Source organism: Musca autumnalis, unplaced genomic scaffold (genome assembly GCF_047663935.1).
Source record: "Musca autumnalis isolate F117 unplaced genomic scaffold, ASM4766393v1 scaffold_5, whole genome shotgun sequence".
In the NCBI taxonomy this organism is placed as follows: domain Eukaryota; kingdom Metazoa; phylum Arthropoda; class Insecta; order Diptera; family Muscidae; genus Musca; species Musca autumnalis.
This window is the reverse complement of record NW_027412088.1, coordinates 10,385,766-10,411,467: the sequence shown is the minus strand read 5'-3', so window position 1 is coordinate 10,411,467 and position 25,702 is coordinate 10,385,766. Positions and strand designations below refer to the sequence as shown.

At 36.6% G+C, this 25,702-nt stretch overlaps 2 protein-coding genes and 1 long non-coding RNA gene across 9 annotated transcripts in view; 2 read left to right on the top strand and 1 right to left on the bottom strand.

The window, feature by feature from the left end:
* The window catches only part of Roc2 (Regulator of cullins 2), a 136,744-nt gene that overhangs the window by 10,812 nt on the left and 100,230 nt on the right, over nucleotides 1–25,702 (top strand). The gene's annotated exons all lie outside the window — the stretch shown is intronic.
* Tret1-1 (Trehalose transporter 1-1) overlaps nucleotides 1,665–25,702 on the bottom strand; it is a 125,856-nt gene continuing 101,818 nt past the window's right edge. For 6 of the 7 annotated variants that reach the window (XM_073956308.1, XM_073956304.1, XM_073956309.1 and 3 more), the window contains exons 3-8: nucleotides 19,335–20,236; nucleotides 19,116–19,266; nucleotides 7,965–8,090; nucleotides 3,087–3,872; nucleotides 2,734–3,019; nucleotides 1,665–2,670 (exon numbers count right to left, since the gene is read on the bottom strand). In XM_073956308.1, the coding sequence (XP_073812409.1) occupies nucleotides 2,483–2,670; nucleotides 2,734–3,019; nucleotides 3,087–3,872; nucleotides 7,965–8,090; nucleotides 19,116–19,266; nucleotides 19,335–20,236 (2,439 nt within the window). In that variant the 3' untranslated portion in view covers nucleotides 1,665–2,482. Of the gene's footprint in view, nucleotides 2,671–2,733; nucleotides 3,020–3,086; nucleotides 3,873–7,964; nucleotides 8,091–8,167; nucleotides 9,043–19,115; nucleotides 19,267–19,334; nucleotides 20,237–25,702 lie in introns of those variants that run through there. The other variant, XM_073956310.1, reaches the window with a different exon arrangement.
* LOC141387128 (uncharacterized) lies at nucleotides 13,009–14,965 on the top strand. Its single transcript, XR_012408489.1, has 3 exons — nucleotides 13,009–14,135; nucleotides 14,364–14,593; nucleotides 14,668–14,965. It is a non-coding gene; the product is annotated as an uncharacterized lncRNA (long non-coding RNA).

Below are 25,702 nucleotides of genomic sequence, written 5' to 3'. Positions count from 1 at the left end.
GAAGATTGTAGTTTTAAACGTTTCTAATGATTTACACTGTTGTTATTATTTTGTACAAGGTGGCGCAAAAGTAATCTTCCGAAGTTTTTTGGCTGTAATAAAAAAAAGGAAAAACTTTGATTTTTCTTGTGGATTATTTTTATTTGGTCTTTTAATTTTTTTTACATCAAGTCGAGAATATGATATCAGATAAATAGCCGCCGCCACAGTTTATTGTCTTTTGAGCCCTTTTTATGCCATTTTCCATCACTTTGGCCAAAACTTCCGGCGATAGGTCCTCACATTCTTGTCGGATATTGTCTTTAAGAGCTGAAAGAGTCTGAGGCTTGTTGACATAAACCGGCGACTTCAAAAAGCCCCACAAAAAGAAGTCTGTAGCGCCTCATCACTCAGGATTATTTTTGATGAAAAATCATCTTCCTGTTGGTGGTGATTAAGGATGGCTTGATCGTATGTTAGACGCGATTGGCGGTCAGCATCTAAAAGCTGATGCACCGTCTGGACTTTGTACGGAAACATCTTCAAATCTTGTACCAAAATTCGCTGTAAAGACCGTCAACTGATACCCATTTGCGTGGCACGTCGTCTGGCCTATGTGGACGGCGCTTCCATGACATCCTCGGCTACAGCAGCAATATTCTCTGCAGAACGGATACTCCGGGGTCTGCCATGCATGGCAGCATCACGTGTTGTGCTAGTCTCTTCGAGGCGAGCGGCTAAACGTCTGCGACGAAATTCACGTTGTGCCAAAGTCACCGACCGATTATTGGCCAAATAAATAGTCACCAATATTCCGCGTTCTGGAGCAGTGTAGCGTAACATTGTTTATTAACGTGTATTTTACATGTGTTTACTACACAAATGTCAAAACAGAACTGACATTAGGGGCCAATCGCAAAAATTATAGCATTTTCTTATAGGAGGATTACTTTTGCGCCACCTTGTAGTTATAGTAGAACAATGTAAACTTTGAATTATTATATGTTGCATTTATAATTAAAATATTTAAAATTTGTATATGCGAATTTTATAACCAAACACTTTGTTTTTCGACAACAAACTAAAATGAAACCAACCCCTTGCTGTTAGATACATACAAAAGGTGGTTGTTGTGCGAAGGGAAATTTGTTTCTGACATTTCGCTCAGAATTCGTGCCGAAATCGGAAAAAAATCTAAACAAATTCGTATACGTATAGAAATCGTAACGAAATCTGAACGGTTTTTCTTCCGAATTTGTTCAGATGTGTCGGATATCTGACATTTGGTTTGCTGGGTACATACCCGCTATAACTAAGAAATAGAGTAAAATATAGTTAAACAATAATAGCTTCGTTCCAGAACTAAAATGTTTTTACACATTTTTCCCCAAAATGCGTTCCCGTACACCAAAAAAGGTGCAAAATGTTCCCTTCTCTTTGAACAAATATGGCGCTGAATAGATTTCTCTTTAGAAACTTTTTACATGACAAATTTGACCGAGCAAAAATGTGCAGCATGTTTGCCGGCTTCTGATTGGCTGATACGCCGACTTTGACATTTGTTGCAGTTTTCTTGACGTTTCTGCCATTTTTCCGTTCTCGTACATTTCGGCAAAATGTTTATGTGGAACTCATTTTCTACGAAGCTGATGCGTACCGCCGCTGTCCCTTTGCAATTTATTCTATTTTTTTGCTGTTGTTTACTGTTTTAGTTTATTTAAAACATTTCAATAATAATTTATAATATTAAAATTGTATCTGTGTGTTGTTTGCATTTTATACTCACATTACAACATTTTAATAGTATTTGTTTTTCTTAAACCTAATTCATAATAACAATACAAATTATTATAAGAAAAAATGTTAGATAGATGGTCCTTTCTTTTCTGTTAGTTAATAAAACAAATTAAAGTTAAAAAATCTCTACGTTTACAGACTACAACTGCTCATCAGAAAATTATCATCATTGCAACAATGATTCTATATATCATACACAAACATATTGAAAAAAATATGTAGGTACGATGCGCGTATACTTCTATACTTTTGTATTAGATAAATTATTATTTACGATTATTTTAAATGTTAACATTAAAAAAATACCAATTGTGTCCTCACATCTTTATCACTTAAACAACAATACAAATAATAATATTGACAATGAAAGCTTAGCTTTAAACACGATATGTTTATGTTTAGGAGTTTATTTTCTTGTCTTGTAAAACTAACTGCCGGTCTATCTCGGATGGACTTGACTAAGCCCCCACTATTTGAACTGGCTTCCTACTTACAACTAATATTTGGTTTTCTTTCTCTGCTATTTGTCTGATGGGATTATGTTATGAATGGCAAAAAGGATAGTTTGCTGTCTTGGGTGAAAGGGAACTAAGTGGTGGTGCTGCGACAATTATGGCTTATTCTACTATACATCATGAGGATTTCTATTCTGGTTTCATTTTGAACTTGTTATTAATATTTGTTAGCATCACATTATTTCGATGGTTTACATATTGAAAGACAATGGTTTGATATTAGCTACCGATGACATGCGTCTGACACGACCCATCATTTTGCGTTCAATATCTTCTAAGCTCTTGCCCTGTGTTTCAGGCACATAGAAGATTACAAAGAACAAAGCAATTACACACACCACACCGAATAGCCAAAATGCACCGTGGCCGCCAATTGATTCTAAAAATTTAAAGAAATTTGAGTATTAAGAAATGTCTAAAGAAAAATGGGATATATACTTACCAATCATATCTGGGAACGTCTTGGTAACAATAAATGTACAAGTCCAATTAAATGCAGTAGCAACTGATGCAGCAGAACCACGAATTTTGGCTGGTAAAATTTCACCCATCATTAGCCAGGGGATTGGCCCAAAACCCAATGAAAAGCCCAAAACATAGACTACAAAACTGGCCAAGGGTAACCAGCCAACATTTGATACATCCATTTCACTAGCTTTGCAATAGAAGAAACCACCCAAAACAAATAAGGTAATGGACATGGCCACAGAAGAGATGTACAATAGAATCTGGAACATAAAAGAAATTATTTTAAATTATTTCCAGTTTAAAAGAGGGATCTTTCAGTTTACAAACCTTTCTGCCCAAACGATCAATCAGCACAATACCAATAAAGGTGGCTGCAAAATTCACAATACCCACAATAATGGTACAAATGTTACCATCAATTGTAGAACCAGCATCCTTGAAAATTTGCACAGTATAAAAGATCACAGCATTGATGCCACTGAACTGTTGGAAGAACATCAGACCCAATGATATTGACAATGGTTTCAAATTGTTGCGTTTCAACAATTCCATGAATCGATTTTGTCTAGCCTGGCGTTCATCATCTGCCTGGGAGCGTAATAATCCTTTCAATTCTGGTTCCACATCTGCTTCCTTGCCACGCAACCATATCAACGCCTTGCGGGCTCTTTCTTCGCGATTACGCGAAACATACCAACGTGGTGTTTCAGGTATAAGAAACATAAGGATTAAAAATGGCACTGGTAAAGCTCCACCAAGGAAAGCCAGCATAGACCAATCCATATAAGTACCAGCCACAAAACACAGTAATATTCCAATATTACCAAATGCCGTTGGTAATAGACCTAATGTGCCGCGTACCTCTGGTTGTATAGTTTCACCCAAATACACAGGCAACGAAAGGGATGCTATACCAACACAGAATCCTGCCAAAGCACGACCAGCCAATACCATGGCAACATTTATGGCACAAGCTATCAACAGCCATGATATAATAAAGGGAACTGCAATGGCGAGAATCGTATTACGTCTACCCAAATATTCAATAAAGGGACCACCACAAATGCCACCAGCCAAACCAGCTAAGGGCATTAGGCCACCAACCCAGGAAGCCTAAAATGAAAGAGAAATACATTTGTTTGTTAAAAAAAGTTGAGAAAGAGGAAATTTGAAAAATATTGCGTAATCTAAACCAGGGGTGCTCACAATTACATTTAAGAGAAATTGCGGGTCGTTTTTCTTGATTTTTTTAAAAGTTATTTTATATTTTTTAAACCTTAAAGCAATCTTAATTATTTTCTAAAATGAATTATTAACAAAAAATCCAACCAAGTTTAAGTATTGCTGGATTAACAAAACATAAGCGAATCTTGCATTACGGTAGCGTAAGGGCGCAGCACCAATGAAAAAAATGAGACAGGTGAGAATGGGAAAAATGAAATGGGAAAAATGAAAAAATGATAACTTATTTTTATATGGAAAAAGAAGGAATAAAAATTCGTGAGCATGAGGTTATTGAGAAGTGTAAAAGCCACCATGAAAAGATCGATATTTTGCCAGAGAGTAAAAAAGCTAGGGAGATTGATGCAGGATCAGAAAAGACCTTTAGTTAAGATTTTGGGGTCCAATAGTGGGTTATCCCAGGACCATTTAAAGGCGACAATATGAATGAACGATAATTAGGCAAGACAATACGCTGACGAATAATAAGGCAAAATAAGCTGAACAATTTTAGTATCGATTTTAGCTGGTCGCAGTAGGATTTTTTTAGAACTTTTGGGTCATTGTGTCCGCAAGCATTGATTTGCCCACGAAAAAGAGTATATCGATGTTACCTGAATCACAAGGACTATCTTTAGTAAAGATAATCCTCCAACAGTCCTCAAACTGTATTTAGGCTATAATTTGTTCGATTTTGTGGGTCTTCGAACATGATTTTAGTTTGAAAGAACTAATACCAATGTGCGAAGGTTAAACCAATATCAGTCACCCCTTATTGCGACCACCACCCATTTTAGTTGCTCATCAGAAAAAACATATCGCTGTAAACAAAATCACAACAAACATCTTCGGAAAAAATTATCCTCGTTATACCATCAGCCTTTAGGCTAGAAAGGGTATATACTAGGGTGGGGCGATTTGAACACAACCACGGGCGCCTGGATTTTTTGATTATTGGGATTGTACTGAGCAAAAAAGTCAACTAGACCATATGTATACGGTGAAAATCGAACCCCCGGATTTTGACTTGAAGTTTCTTTTCAAGGTTTTTGGATATTTTGGCAGGTATGTGACAGCCAAACCACTGAGATTTTCGATCCAACACAAAGACAAAAATTGTAGCCAAGACAATAATTAAGAACTCTCTAGTACATCGCAAAATCATTGGAACGCTCCTTCAGGCAGTTATGGCCCCGAGAAAGTGCACATTTTTCGGAAAATATCGATAAATTACACTGTGCTACAAAATTTGACTCAAAGTCAGTGGGTGGAAATTTCCTTTTGGAGATGAAATCTCTGGGTGAGTGTACTAAGAACGAAAAAGGAAATTTTCAGGATAGGTCAAGTTTCTGAGAAAAGGTTTGGCCAAAATATCCTTGAAAAAATTTCAAGTCAAAATCCAGGGGCTCGATTTTCACCGTAGACATATGGTCTAGTGGACTTTTTTGCTCAGTACAATCCTAAGAATCAGAAACTCCAGGCGTCCACTAACACTTTTTTCCTTCCATACAAATCGCCCCGGCCTAGTATATACACTTTCATACGGGCAAAATGTGCCTCATCGAAATAATGGTTTTAGACCCCAAGTATGTTTGGACGAAATGTGTTTCAGACAATTTGGAGTCGATTTAGCAATGTCCGTCCGTCTGTCTGTCTGGCTGGCTGGTGCGCACGATAACTCTCGATCAACCGATTCGAACCAAATTGTGCACTTCGCGATATTTTGCCCAAACTTAGTTTAAGTTCGAAGATGGGTTATATCGGTCCACTCCTTCCAGTACCTCCCCCACAAAAGTTCGAAAATGTTCGGAAAATTTGTACGCACGATAACTCTTGAAGGGAGTAACCGATTTGGTCCACACTTTGCACATCGTAAAATTTCTACCAGACTTAGATGGGGTTCCAATATGGACTCAATCGGTCCACTCATTCGGGTACCTCACACACAAAATTTCGGAAAAGTTCAGTTTAGGACCTGTTCCAGAATCGCTTTAATTTTTGTTGTAGCAGCTTGTATTCACTGCCCCCTATACGACTGTACAAGTTTCATCAGGGGCAAGTCCATACTTCCTGAGAAAATAGCCTGAAAGTTGCGAAAACCCCCTATGACACCGTGTGTAGTGGTTGAACCGCACGATAACTCTCGAACGGAACTGTCGATTGGGTCTAAACGTTGGCCTTCGTAATATTTTGTCCAAACAAAGTTAAATTTCGAAGATAAGCCATATCGGTTTTCTCCTTCAGGTACCTCCCCCACAAAAGTTCAAAAATGTTCGGAAAGATTGTGCGCACGATAACTCTTTATGGGAGTAACGGAATTAGTCCATACTTTACACAACCTAATATATCTACCAGATATAGATCAGGTTCGAATATGGACTATATTTGTCCATTCCTTCGGGTACCTGCCACACAAAATTTCAGTTAAGTTCACTTTACGACCTGCGCTCGAATCACTTTGAATTTTGTTGAAGCAACTTACATTCGCTTCCTCAATTACGACGGTAAAAGTTTTTTCAGGGGCAAGTCTATAGTTCTTAAGAAAACAGCCCGAAAGGTGTAAAACCCCCTATAACACAATATGTAGTGGCTAGAGAGCACCATAACTCTCGAGGATGGGTAATACCGGTCCACAACTTCCGGTACTTTCCCCCAATGTTTGAAGAATGAACGATATCTCTTGAACGGGCAACCAAATTGGATATCCCAATATTTTGTCTACATTTTTTCTCCTTAGGAATATTATGTGGTCCGTGGACAAGTCCATGCTTCCTGGAATACTGGTGCAAAAGTTATACGATGACCAACTGAAATGACTAGTGGACGCGATATCTATCGAAAATATGTATATGACTCCCAAAATAAGATCCACTTCCATAATGGACTATGTCGGTTCATTCCTTTAAGTACCTACTCCGCAATCCTTTTGAACTTTAATCCTAATCCACACTTTTGTGCGTATGAAGTATTTTTTGGAATAAAGTGTTTCAAATTAAACTGGCTGAGGGTATATCTCTGTCGGCTAAGCTGACTGATACTTTTTTACTTGTCATTTATGAGAAAACGTTGAACTTCTGTGAGCGAGGTACCCGAAGGTTTGGTCCAATATGAACCTTGTGAAAAGTTTCGTCAAATCGGAAACTCAATTCCTATGTTATCGTGCTCTTCAGTCATTTTAGTTGGTGCCGGCAAGGTTTTTGAGCTTTTGGGCCATTATCTCAGGAAGAATTAACTTTCCCCCGCAGAATGTGTACAAGCCTGTTGCAAAAAATTTAAAACGATCTGAAACATTCTCCTCAACTAAACTTTAAATTTTGTGTGGGAGGTGGCTCAAGGAGTAAACCGATATAGGAAGAAGCGATTTTCCCCAGGAAAAGTGTACTGTCGTCAAAGGACCGTGAGAACAACCTGTTGCAAAAACTTTCAAACCGATCCGACTCATTTCCCTCAAGTACACTTTTGCGAAAAAAAAGAATTTTGTGTGGGAGGTACCCTAAGGAGTAAATCGATATAGACCATATTCGAACTCGAATTATGTATGGAAGAAATATTATGTTATGCAAAGTTTAGGCCAAATCTTTATTCCCTTCAACCTATCGTGTGCACCATTTTAGTGAAAAATATTTAACTTTTGTCTGAGGGTACCTGAGGGAGTGCACCGATATGGTCCATCTTCGAACTTGACAAAATATTACGAGGGACAACGTTCGGACCACCAGGAAGAATAGACGAGTTAAAATTGTCTAAAACGGAATTCATTCGGACATAATTATTTCGATGAGGTACATTTTTGAGGCTGAGGGTAGAAAAAATGTGTAAACATTTTAACAATCAGTTTCATATTACTTAACGACAAGTGTTTTTTATATTCCATAACCTTTGTTAAATAGCATCTACCACGCTCTGTTATTCCATTCAATCGTATGATTTTCGCTCTGATTAGACAAATTACACTAAAATAACCAAAACAAATGCAATTCTTACCGTTTGTGGTGTTACTTCAAATGAGGTAATGTTTCGATCAGTCATAGACACCAAGGCGGGTGAAGTGTAAGCCGATGAAAAGCCCACAACTAATGAGCCAAGTGAAACACTAAAGGCAGCCAATACCTGAAAAGGAAAAAAATATTTGTTTTTAAAAATCTGAATTTAAACAATCCAACTTTTAATCAATAATCAAAATTAACCTGCGAAAATGTACACTTTGCAGCTGGCACATCATCGGGCAAATGGAACGACACATGAGTGTCGGCTCTCATTAAAATTTTCATGGTAATTGGATTAAATACTTGGTGTGCCGGAAGAAAAAGGACTTCACTTCACACTTGTTGAAACCGTAATTGTTTTATCTTTAATGTTAACTTTTTAAGATTTTCACAAAAAAATAAAAACAAAAAAATACGACAAAAACTGAAAGTAAGGTCACTTGAAAAATTGGAATTCTTCCAAGTTTGCCTGCTATCTCACAAAATAAATGTGTGCACGCGTGTGTTGTCACAATTGTAATATTTAGCCGATGAAAATAGCTCGTTCGACAGTTAAACAGGAACTGATCACTATTGTTTGAAATTTTATTTACAAAATCAATAAGATCTACTTTTGTACGTTACATTTTGAAAAACAAAACAAAAAAAGTGAAACGCTTAAATAAATAATCAATTAATACGCTCTCGCTCTCTGCTTAAGTTTTATTGATGTATGTAGTCGTTATTTAGTCACAGCTAATGTGTCAAACAAATCAAAAATCGAGTGTAAATCGTAGAATAAGACTGGAATTTAAATTAGAATATTTTGTTGAGGTAATTCCTGTCCATAAATGCTAATCAAACTAAATCTAATGCATCTGGTTAGATGGTGACCATTTTTCAAATAAAGGTGATTTCTAGGAAATCGACCAGAAACCCCAAATAGCAGATGGCAAAAATATATCAACTCAGTTATGTGGAATTTTTTTTTATGGATGAAACCAAAAGAATAGTGATAAACATAGTAGGAGCCCACTTGTTGAAAAATTTTAGATAACTGAGATACTATGAGCCAACCCTAAGCCGAGGGTTAGAACGGTAGTTAGAAAAATTTGATGTTGTTTAGGCTCGGGGTGCAACTCAGGGTAAGAAAGGCAGACTTGCTTGTTGTGACATAATGATTACAAACACTTAAAATCTCACGGAGTATTTGCAACCTAAAAGGACCGGAATTTTCAGAGAAAATCAACCGACCAAAAATTGAAAAAAGAATATTTTTAAACAAAATTTTAAAATTAGTTTTTATTACTTTCTCTTACGAGTTGAGCTGGATGATCGAAGATCAATATTCTAGTTATATTACTGAGAAAAACTTCCCTCTAGGACTGGACTCCTGCTAGATAAAGGTCTGTTTCATTGGCCGACTTCCAAAACCCTAGTAGGCTGTTGTTGACTCAAACGCGTTACGAGAGCCGTGCGTTGTCTTCTACCTAAAAAGAGATCCCCTAACGTAAGGGCGCACGGTGGTTCAGAAATCGATTTTCCTGGCCAAAACCTCAATTTCCACATGGGATTCGATAGTAAACATATTGAAACTAAGCACGGTGTGCCTTAACCAAAGTTAAATGGAAGGTGCTTACACCTGGGAAGTTTTTGCGGATTCTGAAACTACAATGTTCATAGATGAGAAAAATATAAAAACAAAAAAAATCGCCGGAGGGATTTTCAAATAAATCGCGATTTAAGTTCACATTTTTAGGGGTTCTTTAGGTTTTCATGATTTTGCTGGGAAATCGCGGGTCCTATGTAGATGGGCCTAATAAAAATGTTGTAGCTGTGAAAATTCTCCACAAGATTGACCCTTATGATATTTTCGTAGGTTTTACCGTTTTTGAGATATAGAAGTTCAAATTGAGACAATGCACTGACTGTTTCGCCTCCTTATAAAACAATATCATGCTCAGTGCGCCTTAACTAACTTTTAATGAAAAGCCCTTACACATGGGAAGATTTCGCGGATTCTGAAACAGCAATGTTCATAGGTAAGAAAAATTAAAAAAATAGAAATTATCGCCGGAGGGATTTTTAAATAAATCGCGATCAAAATTCACATTTGTAGGGTTTTTTTAGGTTTTCACGATTTTGCTTGAAAACCGCAAGTCGTATCGAAATGAGTCTAAACAAAATGTTGTAGCTGTGAAAATTCTCTACAAGACTGACTTTTAGGTTTTTTTCGTAGATTTTACCATTTTTGAGATACAGAGGTTCAGTTCAAATTTTAAGGTTTTTATCTTAAATCTTCAAGATGTTACTTGGAAACCGCAAGTCATATCAAAATGGGACTAAAGAATATGTTGAAGCTGTGAAAATTCTCTACAAGACTGGATGATTTGTTTTTTCCTAAGTTGTACCATTTTCAAGATATATAAGTTTAATTTGGGAAATTGACATTGTTTTATAAGAAGGCGATACAGTCCGTGCACTGTCCCAATTTGAACTTCTATATCTCAAAAACGATAAAACCTACGAAAATATCATAAAGGTAAATTTTGTGGAGAATTTTCACAGCTACAATATTTTCTTTAGGCCCATTTACATAGGATTCGCGGTTTCCAAGCAAAATCGTGAAAACCTAAAGAACTCCTAAAAATGTGAACTTAAATCGCGATTTATTTGAAAATCCCTCAGGCGATTTTTTTTGTTTCTTGATATTTCTCATCTATGAGGATTGTAGTTTCAGAATCTGCAAAAATTTCCCAGGTGTAAGCACCTTCCATTTAAAATTAGTTAAGGCGCACCGTGTAAGGTAACCAAAATTTTGAGTCAAATATTGGAAGGTGTTGGCGTGGTGTGCTCGTAAACACAACAATTTTTTTTCGCAATTTTGGAAAATACGTCAATTTTGCAAATTTCTGGAGAAAGAAAGAAGCAGCTATTTCTAGGAAACTGTAACAGATATTAGGTCTGTTCGATAACTTTGCAAGTAAAAAGTATTTGCAAGTTCTTGCATGTACTTGCAACTGCTTTTCATTTCTCTTTTATTGAACAATTTTGTTATCGAACAGTATTTTGTAAAAGTTTGTGCAAATTTGTACAAACTTTTGTGTTATCGTACAGACCTATTGTTTTCATTGTTTTGTTGTTAGGTAGTTAGGATTTTTTGTCTTTAAGAACCGTTTTAATAAGTTACCGTAGCGTTTACACGAAATGAGCTATTTTATTTTTTGTCAGGTACTAAAAAGGGTACAGCTTGGAACAAAGTTCCGTTTTCACAGAATGATGTCTTAGAGTGTCATCTTTAAGCCCATATAAACTTTGTAGCAGTCCCGTTCCGTCCGTTTAACACTTTTTAAAATTTATTGAAATTACATGGGTAAATTTTGGATTTTTATTATACCCTTAGCATTTATGCTAACGAGGATATATACTCTTTCATACGGGCAAAATGTGTCTCATCGAAATAATGGTTTTAGACCCCAAGTACGTTTGTGTTTCAGACAATTTGGAGTCGATTTAGCAATGTCCCTCTGTCTGTCTGCCTGGCTGGAGCACACGATAACTCTCGAACGGATGAACCGATTTGGTCCAAAATTTGGCTTTCCCAATATTTTGTCCAAACTTAGTTTAAGTTCGAAGATGGGTTATATGGGTCCACTCCTTCCGGTACCTCCCCCATAAAAGTTCGAAAATGTTCGGAAAATTTGTGCTCACGATAACTCTTGAAGGGAGTAACCGAGTTGGTCCATACATTGCACATCGCGAAGCTTCTACCAGACTTAGATTAGGTTCCAAAATGGACTCAATCAGTCCACTCCTTCGGGTACCTCCCACACACAATTTCGGAAAAGGTCAGCTTAGGACCTGTTATCGAATTGCATTGATTTTTGTTGAAGCCACTTGTATTCACTGCCCCCTGTACGACGGTACAAGTTTCATCAGGGTCAAGTCCATACTACCTGGGAAAATAGCCTGAAAGGTGCAAAAACCCTATAACACCGTGTGTAGTGGTTGGAGCGCAATATAACTCTCGAACGGATCTGCCGATTCGGTCCAAAATTTGGCCTTTGTAATATTTTGTCCAAACTTAGTTTAAGTTCGAAGATAAGCCATATCGGTCCACTCCTCCAGGTACCTCCCCCACAAAAGTTCAAAAATGACCGGACACATTGTGCGCACTATAACTCTTGAAGGGAGTGACCGATGTAATCTATACTTTGCACATCCTAATATATCTACCAGATACAGATCAGGTTCCAATATGGACTCAATCGGCCCAGTCCTTCGGGTACCTCCCACACAAAATTTCGGATAAGTTTACTTTAAGACATGCTCTCGAATCACTTTGGTTTTTGTTCAAGCGATTTGCATTCGCTAACTCCATTACGACGGTAAAAGATTTTTCAGGAGCAAGTCCATATTTCTTGGGAAAACAGCCAGAAAGGTGTAATAAACCCCTATGTCACCATATGTGGCGGTCGGAGAGCACGATAACTCTCGAACTGTTCAGCCGATTCGGTCCAACATTTGGTTTTCGTCATATTATATCCAAACTTAGTTTCATGGGCAATACCGGTCCACAACTTTCGGTACTTCTCCCCAATATTTAAAAAATTTCACTAAAATGCTAGGACGATATCACTTGAATGGGGCAACCAATTTGGTCCAACCTTTGGATCTCCTAATATTTTATCAAAATTTAGTTTAACTTCTAAAATGGCCCATATCGGTCCTCCCTAAGGGTACCTGCCATACAAAAGTCCAACATCCAACGTCTTAGTGCAGTTAATTTCTAATCCACATTTTTGTGGGCAAGTTCAAAAAGGGCCACAAAATTCTGAAGAGATCTTAAATACTTTCGATCTGTCCGAAGGTGAAAGTTTCGCTTCACATTGGCTGAGGGTATATATCTGTCGGCAAAGCCGACTGACACTTTTTTACTTGTTTTTATAGTTTAATATATGAGTTTTTATAAGAGTTGTATGAGTTTTATGAAAACCCAAGAAGTATTTTTTAACTTTGGATCAAAATTCAAATTTTTTGAATATTTTTTCCAAACATTTTTTTTAATTTTTTTTGTATTTTTATGGTTTGTTTATTGGTGTTTGACCTTTTTAATAGATAGAACATATGAAAAATACTCATATTTTGATGCAAAATATGAACAAACTCAAAATTTTAACTTTGACCTTGAATTACACTACAACTACTAGACCGAATGAATATGCAAATATCTCTATCCGTTCAAAAGTTACAGAGTTTTGACCAGGAAAAATGATTCTGAAACACTATGGGGCGTTCTTCAAGGTTTGCAGTGGGGAACGGAGCCTCGTTCATACCTGGAAGCCTCGAAGATTAATAGGATTAAGATTAAGAAAATGCAAATTTCATAAATATACGACTGAAGTAGGTGCCGGATGCTTGGCACCATCAGTCTTCACTTCCACAAGTGCATTAACCTCACTCTTCCTGACCATTACGAATATGGACAATGACAACGAGTCTCTCACTACTGTTGCCAGAAGTTTAAGCTCCTGTGTATCCAGGATGAAAATAATATATCAAAGGTCTACGAGCAAACCGGTCCCAGTATTATGTAGATGACTGTGCATCCTTAAATATAACCTAAGTATAGGTGTCATAGGTGCTGATGTTTAGCTTGGCACTGATGAAATCCCTTCATATTGATATATTACTACAACAACTATTGTTCCATATCACTAATCATAAAATAAAGGAAATGTTTAAAATCAATCCCAAAATTGCTTCCGCCTTAAAAACTGAAAAAAGTCGTATTAATCAATTTGGTCGAAAAATCCCAAAATGGCAACCTTGATTTATTTCCCCATATCAAATACTTATATTTGCAAATATTTCACTCTCTATTTGTCTAAAAAAATATTTGTCATCAATCCTAATTGCTTTTGCTGGCTGGCGGGTGCGGTTTAGCAAAGTAGGTTGGTTTTGACTCAGTAACTATCAGCTGCTAATCCGCAGTTTTTGTGTTAAAATTGTCTTTGTCTTCTTAACTATTAAACATCACGCTGTGTTCGGATGCTTGATTGTAAAGTCCAAAGAAATTCAAAACAAAAATAATGCAACAATTTTATAGAGATAAGATGAACTACGCCACGTTCACGTCTAAAGATTGATGCTCCTGTATTCACATGCAGCAGCTGCAGCAGTGAGTGAGGTGAGGCATGGGGAGGCTATTAAGATAGTCACAACAATCACAACAACATATTCAAATTATGATTTTGTTTTTGTATGAAAATCTCTGCGGTAATTCACGTATTATTGTTGTTCTTGTTCTCCCTCACACATTCCACTTCAATTCGGTTGTTATGCAGTTCAAAGCGGAATTTGTATAAAATCCTTTAGAAATTTTATTTCTTTTGAATTTATTTATTCTTATTTTCAGTTTCTGACACCACTCAATTATAATAACAACAGATATTGTTCGTTCCCTGCTGTGTATCACCACCAAAATAATATAGATAACGCCAGTCAAAAGTTCACACTGACACTGAAACTGTATTTTCATTGGAATCCACATGTAAACCCCATCGCTAGCTGGATCATCTTCATTCATTGGCATTAGGTGGCGGAACAGCAGCAAACCTTTTGTGTGATGCCAATGAATTGAATGTGGTAATGTAATTCATCATCATTCGCAGGTGATATTTATTGCAATACAACTACCAGTTTATGACTTTGTTTGACAGGCGCCATAAAATGCATATCTATTTTTTGTTCCAATGCCAGGAAGAAATGCGCAAGCAACAGCTAGCTATGAGAAGCTAACGGAGGCTATTCATTCCTTAATTGAGTTAGAGGTCAATTAAATCAAAGATGGTGGTGTGGCTAGGTGTAGTAGGTGGGTGTCAGTAGTATTTTTAATTTTCTTGTGAAAATAATTGAAAAAAAATCTCCGTTTGAATTTGAGGTTTTGTTTAAGAAACAATGTAATCACTATTTCGTGGGAGGGAGTTATTTTCAAAAATAAATTGAAAATATTTTATGTCTTTCCATAAATCTTAAAGTTATTGACAGTAATCATATATTTAACATTTATTGATATTTGTATTGAATGTAAAGTTATTAAAAAACTACTAATATATATATCCTACAAATGTTGAAGTCGCTATTACCAAGATATTTGATTGGAAATATGTACTTCAAAGAAAACGCCGCTGAGGCCGATATTAAATACGTAGAAGATGTAAAGGGAAATGCTGTATGATTCGGCTGATTAGCAAAATACATCGATGAGGTAAACAAATGCTTTCATTTGGCCAAACTCAATTTGTAAGTTATTTTAGTTGGTGCCGACAGGTTTTTGTAGACCATTATCTCAACCCGTTGCAACAAATTTCAAAAAGATCCGATACGTGTCCTTAACTGCACCATATTCGAACCTGAAGTTCATGAAATATTACTAGAAACAAATTTTGGATTGAAAGCTATAAAAACATGTAAAAAAGTGTCAGTCGGCTTTGCCGAAAGATATATACCCCCAGCCAATGTGAAGTGAAACTTTTACCTACGGACAGATCGAATGTATTTAAGGTCTCTTCAGAATTTTGTGGCTCTTTTTCGACATTTGAACATGCCGACAAAAATGTAGATTAGGAATAAACTGCACTAAGACAAAAATGTTGAACTTTTGTTTGCCCCATTCAAGTGATATTGTCCTAGCATTTTGTGACAGTTTTTTTAAATATTGTAGAGTTGTTTAGTTCCACAACAAACTAGTTCCAAGGACCTATTCCGGACAAGGAACTATTGGAACTATATCCAGCTCTTGCGTTTTTATAGTTCCTTTAGTTCATATAGTTCCTTTCGTTCCTTCAATTTAACGCCTACATCTATCTTTGGTCGTTGCAGTTTATTTGCTAACCATGAAAACATTTCGGTCTCGGAACTATTTGAAATGAAAAGAACGATAAAAGAGAAAAATTCTTGAACTATGTCGGTCTCGGAACTATTTGGAACTATGGAACTATATTAAGAAACTAGTTCCTATTGGGAAAAGGAACTAGAAAGATCGATCCGCTCCGGAAATTAGATTGTCCAACTCTAAAATATTGGGGAGAAAGGGAAGTTGTGGACCGGTATTGCCCCATGAAACTAAGTTTGGATATAATATGACGAAGACCAAATGTTGGACCAAATCGGTTGAACAGTTCGAGAGTTATCGTGCACCCCGACCGCCACATATGGTGAAATATGGACCTGAAAAAACCTTTACGGTCGTAATGGAGGTAGCAAATGCAAATCGCTTCAACAAAAGTCAAAGTTATTCGAGAGCAGGTCTTAAAGTGAACTTATCCGAAATTTTTTGTGAGAGGTACCAGAAGGATTAGACGAATATAGTCCAGATTCGAACCTGATCTATTTCTGGTAGATATATTAGAATGTGCAAAGTATGGATTACATCGGTCACTCCCTTCAAGCGTTACCAAACTATGTTTGGACAAAATATTACGAAGGCCAAATTTTTTACCGAATCGGCAAATCCGTTCGAGAGTTATCATGCGTTCCAACCACTAGGCTATTTTCTCAGGAAGTATGGACTCGCCACTGATGAAACTTGTACCCTCGTATGGGGGGCAGTGAATACAAGTTGTTGCAACAAAAATCAAAGCGATTTGAGAGCAGGTCCTATTCTGAACTTATCCGAAATTTAGTGTCTGAGGTACCCGAAGGAGTGGACCGATTGAGTCCATATTGGAACCTCATGTAATTCTGGTAGAAATTTCACGATGTGCAAAGTATGAATCAACTCGGTTACTTCCTGCAAGAGCTATCGTGCGCACAAATTTTCCGAACATTTTCGAGATACCGGAAGGAGTGGACCGATATAGCCCATCTTCGAACTTAAACTAAGTTTGGGTAAAATATTACGAAAGCCAAATTTTGGACCGAATCGGTTGATCCGTTCGAGAGTTATCGTGCGCTCCAGCCAGACAGACAGACAGACGGACGGACATTGCTTAATCAACTCCAAATTGTCTGAAACGAAACCATTATTTCGATGAGGCACATTTTACCCGTAAAAAAGTGTATATATCATCGTTAGCATAAATGGTGCGTAGTGGCTGGTGCGCACGATAACTCTCTAAGCGATTTACCCTGAATCCAGGCTGAACTCCTATTTGACCGGTCTTAAAACCTTTTTTCACGCTAGGAGTATGCAGATATCTGCGACAAACTGAAATGTAAGAACAAGGTACTCAAATCCCTAACCGGCAGCACTTGGGGTGCACATAAAGAAACCTTGTTTTCCCATATAACGCGATATGTTGGTCTGTGGTAAGCTATGCTGCGCCAGTTTTGTGCAACCAAACTTGTCAGAATTCCGCCCTGAGAAAAGCAACAGGATGCCTCCTCATGACTTTAGTGGGCCATCTACATGAGGACGCAGTTACAGATACCATAAGCAACTATCGCAGCTGAGGAGCGTCAGCTGCCGCGACAAAGCAGAGTATTTTTGGTTTAACTACGCTCTGGATATTGCAGTCGCCTAAATTCTTATAGGGCCAACATCGTTCGCACCGTGCAAAAGATCTGTGAAATTGAAATGCATATAATGCTTCCGTAAATAACGATATTATACGGTAAGTTAGCGTCCAATACAGAGTAGTCGCAAATTCTGCCGATAGCAACGGTGTTTACAACTTTTATTTGAACTTTTTATTCATAAGTTTGCGTTTTAATGTTACCGATTTTTGTAGGTAACCTAAAAATAAGTTGGGGAATCGCAATACTGATCGCTTAAATGAACAACCTTCAAAATACCGAAAATTGGGAGGAACCGTTCTATGGGGCTATATGAAGGGGGGGGGGCCTATACCGACAATTTTCCTATGGAAAATTGTATACCCCAAATACCAAATTTTAGCCATTTTCGGTAGAATATTGATGTCACAACCTTCAAAATACTGGAAATCGGGAGGTGCCGTTCTATGGGGGCTATATGAAAGTGTGGACCTATGCCAACGAATTTCATATGGAAAGTTTTATATCCCAAATGAAAACTAAATACCAAATTTGAGCCATTTCGGTGGATTATTGTGGCCACAACCTTCAAAATACCGAAAAGCGGGAGGTACCATTCTATACGAAAACTAAGTACCAAATTTCAAAATCCCTTCAAAATGCCGAAAATAGGGTGGTACCGTTCTATGGTACTATCTATCGAAACGTAGACCGATTATCCTAGGAGTAATAGAAACTTCTATACCTAAAGCTCTATCTTAAAAATTGCGAGCTGTATCTTGATTTCAACAGACGGACATTGTTATATCGACTTAGAATTTTACCCTGATCAGGAATATATATATATATATATATATATATATATATATATATATATACTTTATAGGGTATCCGATGTATATTTCGATGTGTTACAAACGGAATGTCAAATTTAATTATACCCTCTATATTATGGTGTAGGGTATAAAAACATATTGAAATAACGACCCTTGAATTAAGACTGACTATAACAAATTAAAATAAGACCAATGCCTCGGCTCTTTGGGATGTATGTATTGATGTGTCTACAAAAACCCTATATTCTATAAAAAACAATGCAAATTAATCTAAAAAACTATTTTCCGTTTAAAACCCTTTCTTTTAACGGTTAAATCCGAAATGAAATACGTGACAAACACGTGCCATAAATGTAGTCACTGACAATGCGAATGTCTGCGCTTATGTCTGCGATTGCATCAGATTAAAATGATAACGATGCCAGCGAATACATGGAATTTGGCCATGGGTAATTCACATGTAAATCGCAAATGAAGTGAGATTATTAGTCATTTTTAAAAGTTTCGTTTCTTAAAGATATAGTATAGGATTTATGTAAAGTTTTTCATGAGAAAAGGGAATATCAGACTGTTAATGTGACTTATAACCTGTTTCACTAAGACGTTTCGAATTCAAATTCGTTCGAAGTACTTACTACCAAACTTCTGTTTATAAAAAATATTTGATTCATTTTTGTTTTCAAACAATAATTGAAATTTGGTAGTAATTTGAACGAATTTGAATTCGAATCGTCTTAGAGAAACAGGCCATCAGCATTTGAGCAAGAAAAATATTCCCTTTGTTCTTTTCCATGCCATTCAAAACTATATAATTCCCATTTTGATAAACCACTCACCTGAGTCCATATAAAAATGGGATTTGTTGTTGGTCTATAAACTTCCAGCTTTGGTTTGCCATCTTCGGTAATTTGTCTAACAAATGGTACGGCTTGGCGTATATTTTCACCTTTTTTACGGCCCATTTCATCCATTTCGTAAAAACGTATGCTAAGTAATGAAGAAAGTAAGAGAATTAAAATAAATATACGAACTCATTTACAAAAAATAGCACCCACCTTTTCTTTGAATCTGTACTAATGGAACGTGTCTGTTGAAAGTGTTGTCTCGATGTTGCGTAATCTTCTTCACTTTCACTTTCCAAATCTTTCAAATCTATAACCAATGGCTTTGTTATATCCTTCGGGCGATATATCAAATGTTTGTGTTCCACATCATCGTTTTCCTCATCGGTATCTGTGCTCGAACCTTGTAATACTTTTTCCAATTTAAACGAAACACGCGGATCTAAACTTTGATGTTTACGACCCTGAAATTCACGGCGATTTTTACGAAATTCTTCTTCTGACGATGATTCTTTGAGCAGATCTTTTAGATAGCGTGTACCCTTGAGATCCAGTGATACATGTTTTTTCGATTGAAATTGACGGCGATTATCATTGGCCAATATGGTTTTCAAATCCTTAAGTATACCCCTGTGATCTACACTACTCACAGCTTTTTGTTGTTGAAAACCCGTACGACGTTCCTCAAAGCTGTCGTCATCACTGCTCTCTTCACCGCCACGTTTCTCAAAAGATACACGAGAACCCTTCAGCGAGGACTTGCTGCGCTCTAAATCCTCTGTGGACACAACTCTGCGTGAATGTTGATCACGATGTGAATGTGATGAAGGTGGCGGTGGCAACGGTAATGGTAAAGGTTCTTGAGTATTTTTAACCTTTGAACTTATGGGCAAAGGTGGTTCATTAATGTCATCTGCCTCTATAATTGGTCCAAACTGTAGGGGAAATTCTGCCTCAAAACGTTGGCGCTGCTGTTGTGTATTTGGGATTGGTCTATTTTGGGCAGGAAATAGAAAAGGATCTTCGGGTAGAATAGTATCAAGACTGGTAGCAGTATTTGATGTTGACAATGTGCCGCCTTCATCCAAATCGACTCGTTGATATGGCTGTTCCTCCTGAAATGTTTAATAAATTAATATGGCGAAAGATTTAATTAAACTACTCTACGGGTTAAACGTCTTTTAATCTGTGTTCAAGCTATTCTTATATTTTCTTGTTATATATTGATTGATTATTGAAATCAATTCAATGCAAAATATTGGAAACAATAGCCAATTGATAAGATGTTAATGATGCCGCATCAAACACAACATGTTCGCTGTCGCTTTCATTTGCCCGGAATTTCTCTGCTTTCTTATTTTTTGCATTTATTGAAAAATATATGAGTTATTGCTGCCTTTATGCAGTTCATACTTGTTAAAACATATTTGGGTTTCATTTTGGTATTGAGTGGATCATTCTCATACCATCAATAGCCTTGTCGTTCTTTCTAGGTTCATTGAAGATTTCGACGTGGAACAATTACAAATTATTCTTCTTATCTCCGTTGTTGTCAATTTGTAATTATGTCACCGAATTCATGGCTTCATATTTTGTCAAATTTATTTACGGAAATTGCAAGTCTGAATTCGGTCATAATAAATGTCATAACATCTGCAAGTGATACAATCAGATTTCGTCCAAACTTCGTATTATTTTTTCCATATATATATATATATATATATATATATATATATATGTTTGTACAGTATTTGTTTTAGGGACAGCAAAATAATCTGAATTTGAACACATTTTATATCTGAATTTGCTTAAAATTATACATATTGCCCCATATTTCGAAAAAATTTTTCATAAATTTGCATACAGGCTAATTTTTGTATCTTGTATATAATTTGCGAACATCATATACGCCGTGTACTACTGCGAACCACTGTTCTCAAATTATATACACGGTATAATGCCAAATGGGTTGCCACCACTTTCTTCATTGTCTTTAAACAATTTGTCATTTTAATGATCGGCGTCAAAAGATTACGTACGACTCTGACCAAGGTATAAAATCCATATGATTTAAGTGTAAACAAATATTAGCCCTCGTGAAATAAAACAAATAAAAAAATTAAAAACACAAAGAGACGAAACGAGTGGATGCATTTTTTGACAAAAATTAAATTTAATAAACAAATAAATATTATTATATTTTATAACATAAAACAAAGAAATGTTTTTTCATCTACTATATTCAACCCCCTGTACCCACCACAAAAGTTCAAAAATTGTGAACACAATAACACTTGAATACAGTACCAGACGTTGAGGCTCCAATATGGACTCTATTGGTCGGTCCACTTCTTCCGGCACCTCTCCATAAAATTTCGGAAAAGTGCAGCTTAAGATCTTAAATTTTGGGCATTAATAGAATACTCTCCCACCTGGCGGAAAAATCTGGAAAAATTACCACTGGTAGATCTTGTTGTCCTGAACACAAATATATAAACTTTTCCGGGGGGAAGTCCATACTTCCCGAGATATGGGCCTCTTAAGTTCCGAAAATTCCCTTGTTAAAGTAAGAACAAATTTTAAATTAAAAAAAATGTTGTTTTCGTGCCCTAAATTGTCTCCTGTCCATAGGAGAAGGTCTTAAATCCCCGGCCGAAGGCCGGCTACTTAGGAAAACTTACATTTAAAAAAAAAAATTTCAAATTTTTTCCGTCAGGTGGTAGAGTATTCAATTTGTTCCAAATTTTGGATCCCTTTGATTTTTGTTGCAGCAACTTGTGGACAAGTTTAAAGTTTTTCAGGGGAGAGTCTATACTTCCTATGATCCCTGTGCAATGGCTGGTGTGTTCCAGTCGCGGGATAACTTTCTAATGGATCATCCGATTGCGTCCGGAAAGTGGCCTTTGTAATATTTTTTCGAAGGTGCGCCATATCCGTCCACTTTTTTGCAACAACTTCTATTCGCTACCTTCATTATGACGGTAGAATTTTTCAGGGGCAAGTTCACACACACCTACTTACAAAATTGTCCGAAAGCAGCAAAAACAAGTAAGAATGTGTCAGTCAGCTTCGCCGACAGATATATACACTCAGCCACGTACCTAAAGAAAATAAGTAAACACAATACTTTTTACGTCTATAGAGAGCTTTTGGTTCAATTTCTCTGGAAGTATGGACTTGCCCCCGAATAAAATGTACCGCCCTTACAAGGGCCGCAAGAAGAAGAAGAACGCCTTCTTTCAGAAAGATACTGTAAAAGAACCCCTTGTTGCAGAAAAGGACTATAGAATTACCCTTTCTTGCAGAAAGTGAATATAGAAGCACTCTTTCTTTCAGAAAGTGACTATAGAAGCACTCTTCTTTAAGAAAGTGTCTATAGAAGCACCCTTTCTTTCAGGAAGTGTCTATAGAAGAACCCCTTCTTTCAGAAAGTGACTATAGAAGAACCCCTTCTTTCAGAAAGTGACTATAGAATAGAATTACCCTTTATTTCATAAAGTGACTATAGAATAGAATTACACTTTATTTAAGAAACGTTCAATAGAATTACCCTTTATTTAAGAAACGTTCAATAGAATTACCCTTTATTTCAGAAAGGTTCAATAGAATTACCCTTTATTTCAGAAAGGTTCAATAGGAGCACCCTTTATTTCAGAAAGGATCAATAGAAGCACCCTTTATTTCAGAAAGGTTCAATAGAAGCACCCTTTATTTCATAAAGGTTCAATAGAAGCACCCTTTATTTCAGAATGGTTCAATAGAAGCACCCTTTATTTCATAAAGGTTCAATAGAAGCACCCTTTATTTCAGAATGGTTCAATAGAAGCACTCTTTATTTCAGAAAGGCTCAATAGAAGCACCCTTTATTTCAGAAAGGTTCAATAGAAGCACCCTTTATTTCAGAAAGGTTCAATAGAAGCGCCCTTTATTTCAGAAAGGTTCAATAGAAGCGCCCTTTATTTCAGAAAGGTTCAATAGAAGCGCCCTTTATTTCAGAAAGTTTCAATAGAAGCACCCTTTATTTCAGAAAGTTTCAATAGAAGCACCCTTTATTTCAGAAAGTTTCAATAGAAGCACCCTTTATTTCAGAAAGGTTCAATAGAAGCACCCTTTATTTCAGAAAGGTTCAATAGAAGCACCCTTTATTTTAGAAAGGTTCAATAGAAGCACCCTTTATTTCAGAAAGGTTCAATAGAAGCACCCTTTATTTCAGAAAGGTTCAATAGAAGCACCCTTTATTTCAGAAAGGTTCAATAGAAGCACCCTTTATTTCAGAAAGGTTCAATAGAAGCACCCTTTCTTTCAGAAAAATTCAATAGAAGCACGCTTTATTTCAGAAAGGTTCAATAGAAGCACCCTTTCTTTCAGAAAAATTCAATAGAAGCACGCTTTATTTCAGAAAGGTTCAATAGAAGCACCCTTTCATTCAGAAAGGTTCAATAGAAGCACCCTTTCATTCAGAAAGATTCAATAGAAGCACCCTTTCTTTCAGAAAGGTTCAACAGAAGCACGCTTTATTTCAGAAAGGTTCAATAGAAGCACCCTTTATTTCAGAAAGTTCCAATAGATGCACCCTTTATTTCAGAAAGGTTCAATAGCAGCACCCTTTATTTCAGAAAGGTTCAATAGAAGCACCCTCTATTTCAGAAAGGTTCAATAGAAGCCCCCTTTATTTCAGAAAGGTTCAATAGAAGCCCCCTTTATTTCAGAAAGGTTCAATAGAAGCACCCTTTATTTCAGAAAGGTTCTATAGAAGCACCCTTTATTTCAGAAAGGTTCAATAGAAGCACCCTTTATTTCAGAAAGGTTCTATAGAAGCACCCTTTATTTCAGATAGGTTCAATAGAAGCACCCTTTATTTCAGAAAGGTTCTATAGAAGCACCCTTTATTTCAGAAAGGTTAAATAGAACCACCCTTTATTTCAGAAAGGTTCAATAGAACCAACCTTTATCTCAGAAAGGTTCAATAGGAGCACCCTTTGTTTCAGAAAGGTTTAATAGAAGCACCCTTTATTTCAGAAAGGTTCAATAGAAGCACCCTTTATTTCAGAAAGGTTCAATAGAAGCACCCTTTCCTTCAAAAAGTGTCTGTGGGAGCATCATTTCTTTAAGAAAGGGATTATAGAAGCACTCTTCCTTTCAGTAAAGGACTATAGAAGCACTCTTTCATAAATGGTCTATAGAATCACCCTTTCTTTCAGACTAGAGAAAAAATTTTCCCTTCAGAAAAGGACTATGGAAGCAGAAAGTGTCTATAGAAGCACTCTTTCTTTCAGGAAGTGTCTCTAGAACACTCTTTCTTTCAGGAAGTGTCTATAGAAGCAGCCTTTCCTTCAGAAAGTGTCTATAGAAGGACCCTTTCTTTTAGAAAGTGTCAATAGAAGCACCCTTTATTTCAGAAAGAGTCAATAGAAACACCCTTTATTTTAGAAAAATACCATAGAAGCACCCTTTTGTTCAGAAAGGGTCTATAGAAGCACAATTTATTTCAGAAAGGGTCAATAGAAGCACAATTTATTTCAGAAAGGGTCAATAGAAGCACAATTTATTTAAGAAAGGTTCAATAGATGCACCCTTTTTTCAGAAAGGGTCAATAGATGCACCCTTTTCTTCAAAAAGGGTCAATAGATGCACCCTTTACTTCAAAAAGGGTCTATAGGAGCACCCTTTCTTAAAGAAAGGGACTACACAATCACCCTTTCTTTCAGAAAGAGGCTATAGAAACAATTTTGCATTCAGAAAAGGACTATAGAAGCAAGCTTTCTTTCAGAAAGTGTCGATAGAAGCAGCACACTTTATTTTTGAAAATTACCATGGAAGCACCCTTTTGTTCAGAAAGGGTATATAGAAGTACAATTTATTTCAGAAAGGGTCAACAGAAGCACAATTTATTTAAGAAATGTATGCACCCTTTGTTTCAGAAATGTATAATTCATTTACAGCATCTTCTGGCGACGAAAATCGTTGACCACTCATTTTTTCGGCATGTTCTGGAATCAAATGAATTCATTGGATACTCGGACACCGGGCTGTATGGCGGATGACCCATCAATTCCACGTTTTGTCCGGTCAAATGGTCAAACAGGCGCGGGTTTGGATCGACGTGTGAGAGCCACATTGTCATGGTGCAGAAGGATTCGTCTTCTCTTATTCGTTGTTTTGAATTTCTCAGGAGACTTCAGGCAAACAAATTGTAGTGTACCACAGAATTAACCGTCCTACATTTCTCAAGCCGTCGTCGTCCACAGAATCAGTTTTACAGAAGAATCAGGCGCACTATCCACATAGGAAATGTAAACAAACAAATTCTTCTTCTTCTAGGTTGTTCACGCAGATATGATAGCATGGCACATGGTAATTGAGCCATGCATGATAGAATGTCATACACAATATTAGGTGTGTTCGTTTACTCCATAACTTGTACAGATCCTGTAATTCGTTGTAAATTAATTCTTTTCGCATTGTACTGAAGAATAAATAAACAACATTCAGTAACAACTGGTACAGATTATTGAGTAAACGAACACACATATTATAACTGGTTTACATTTACGAAATTCAATCAATCTCATTGCTCAAAT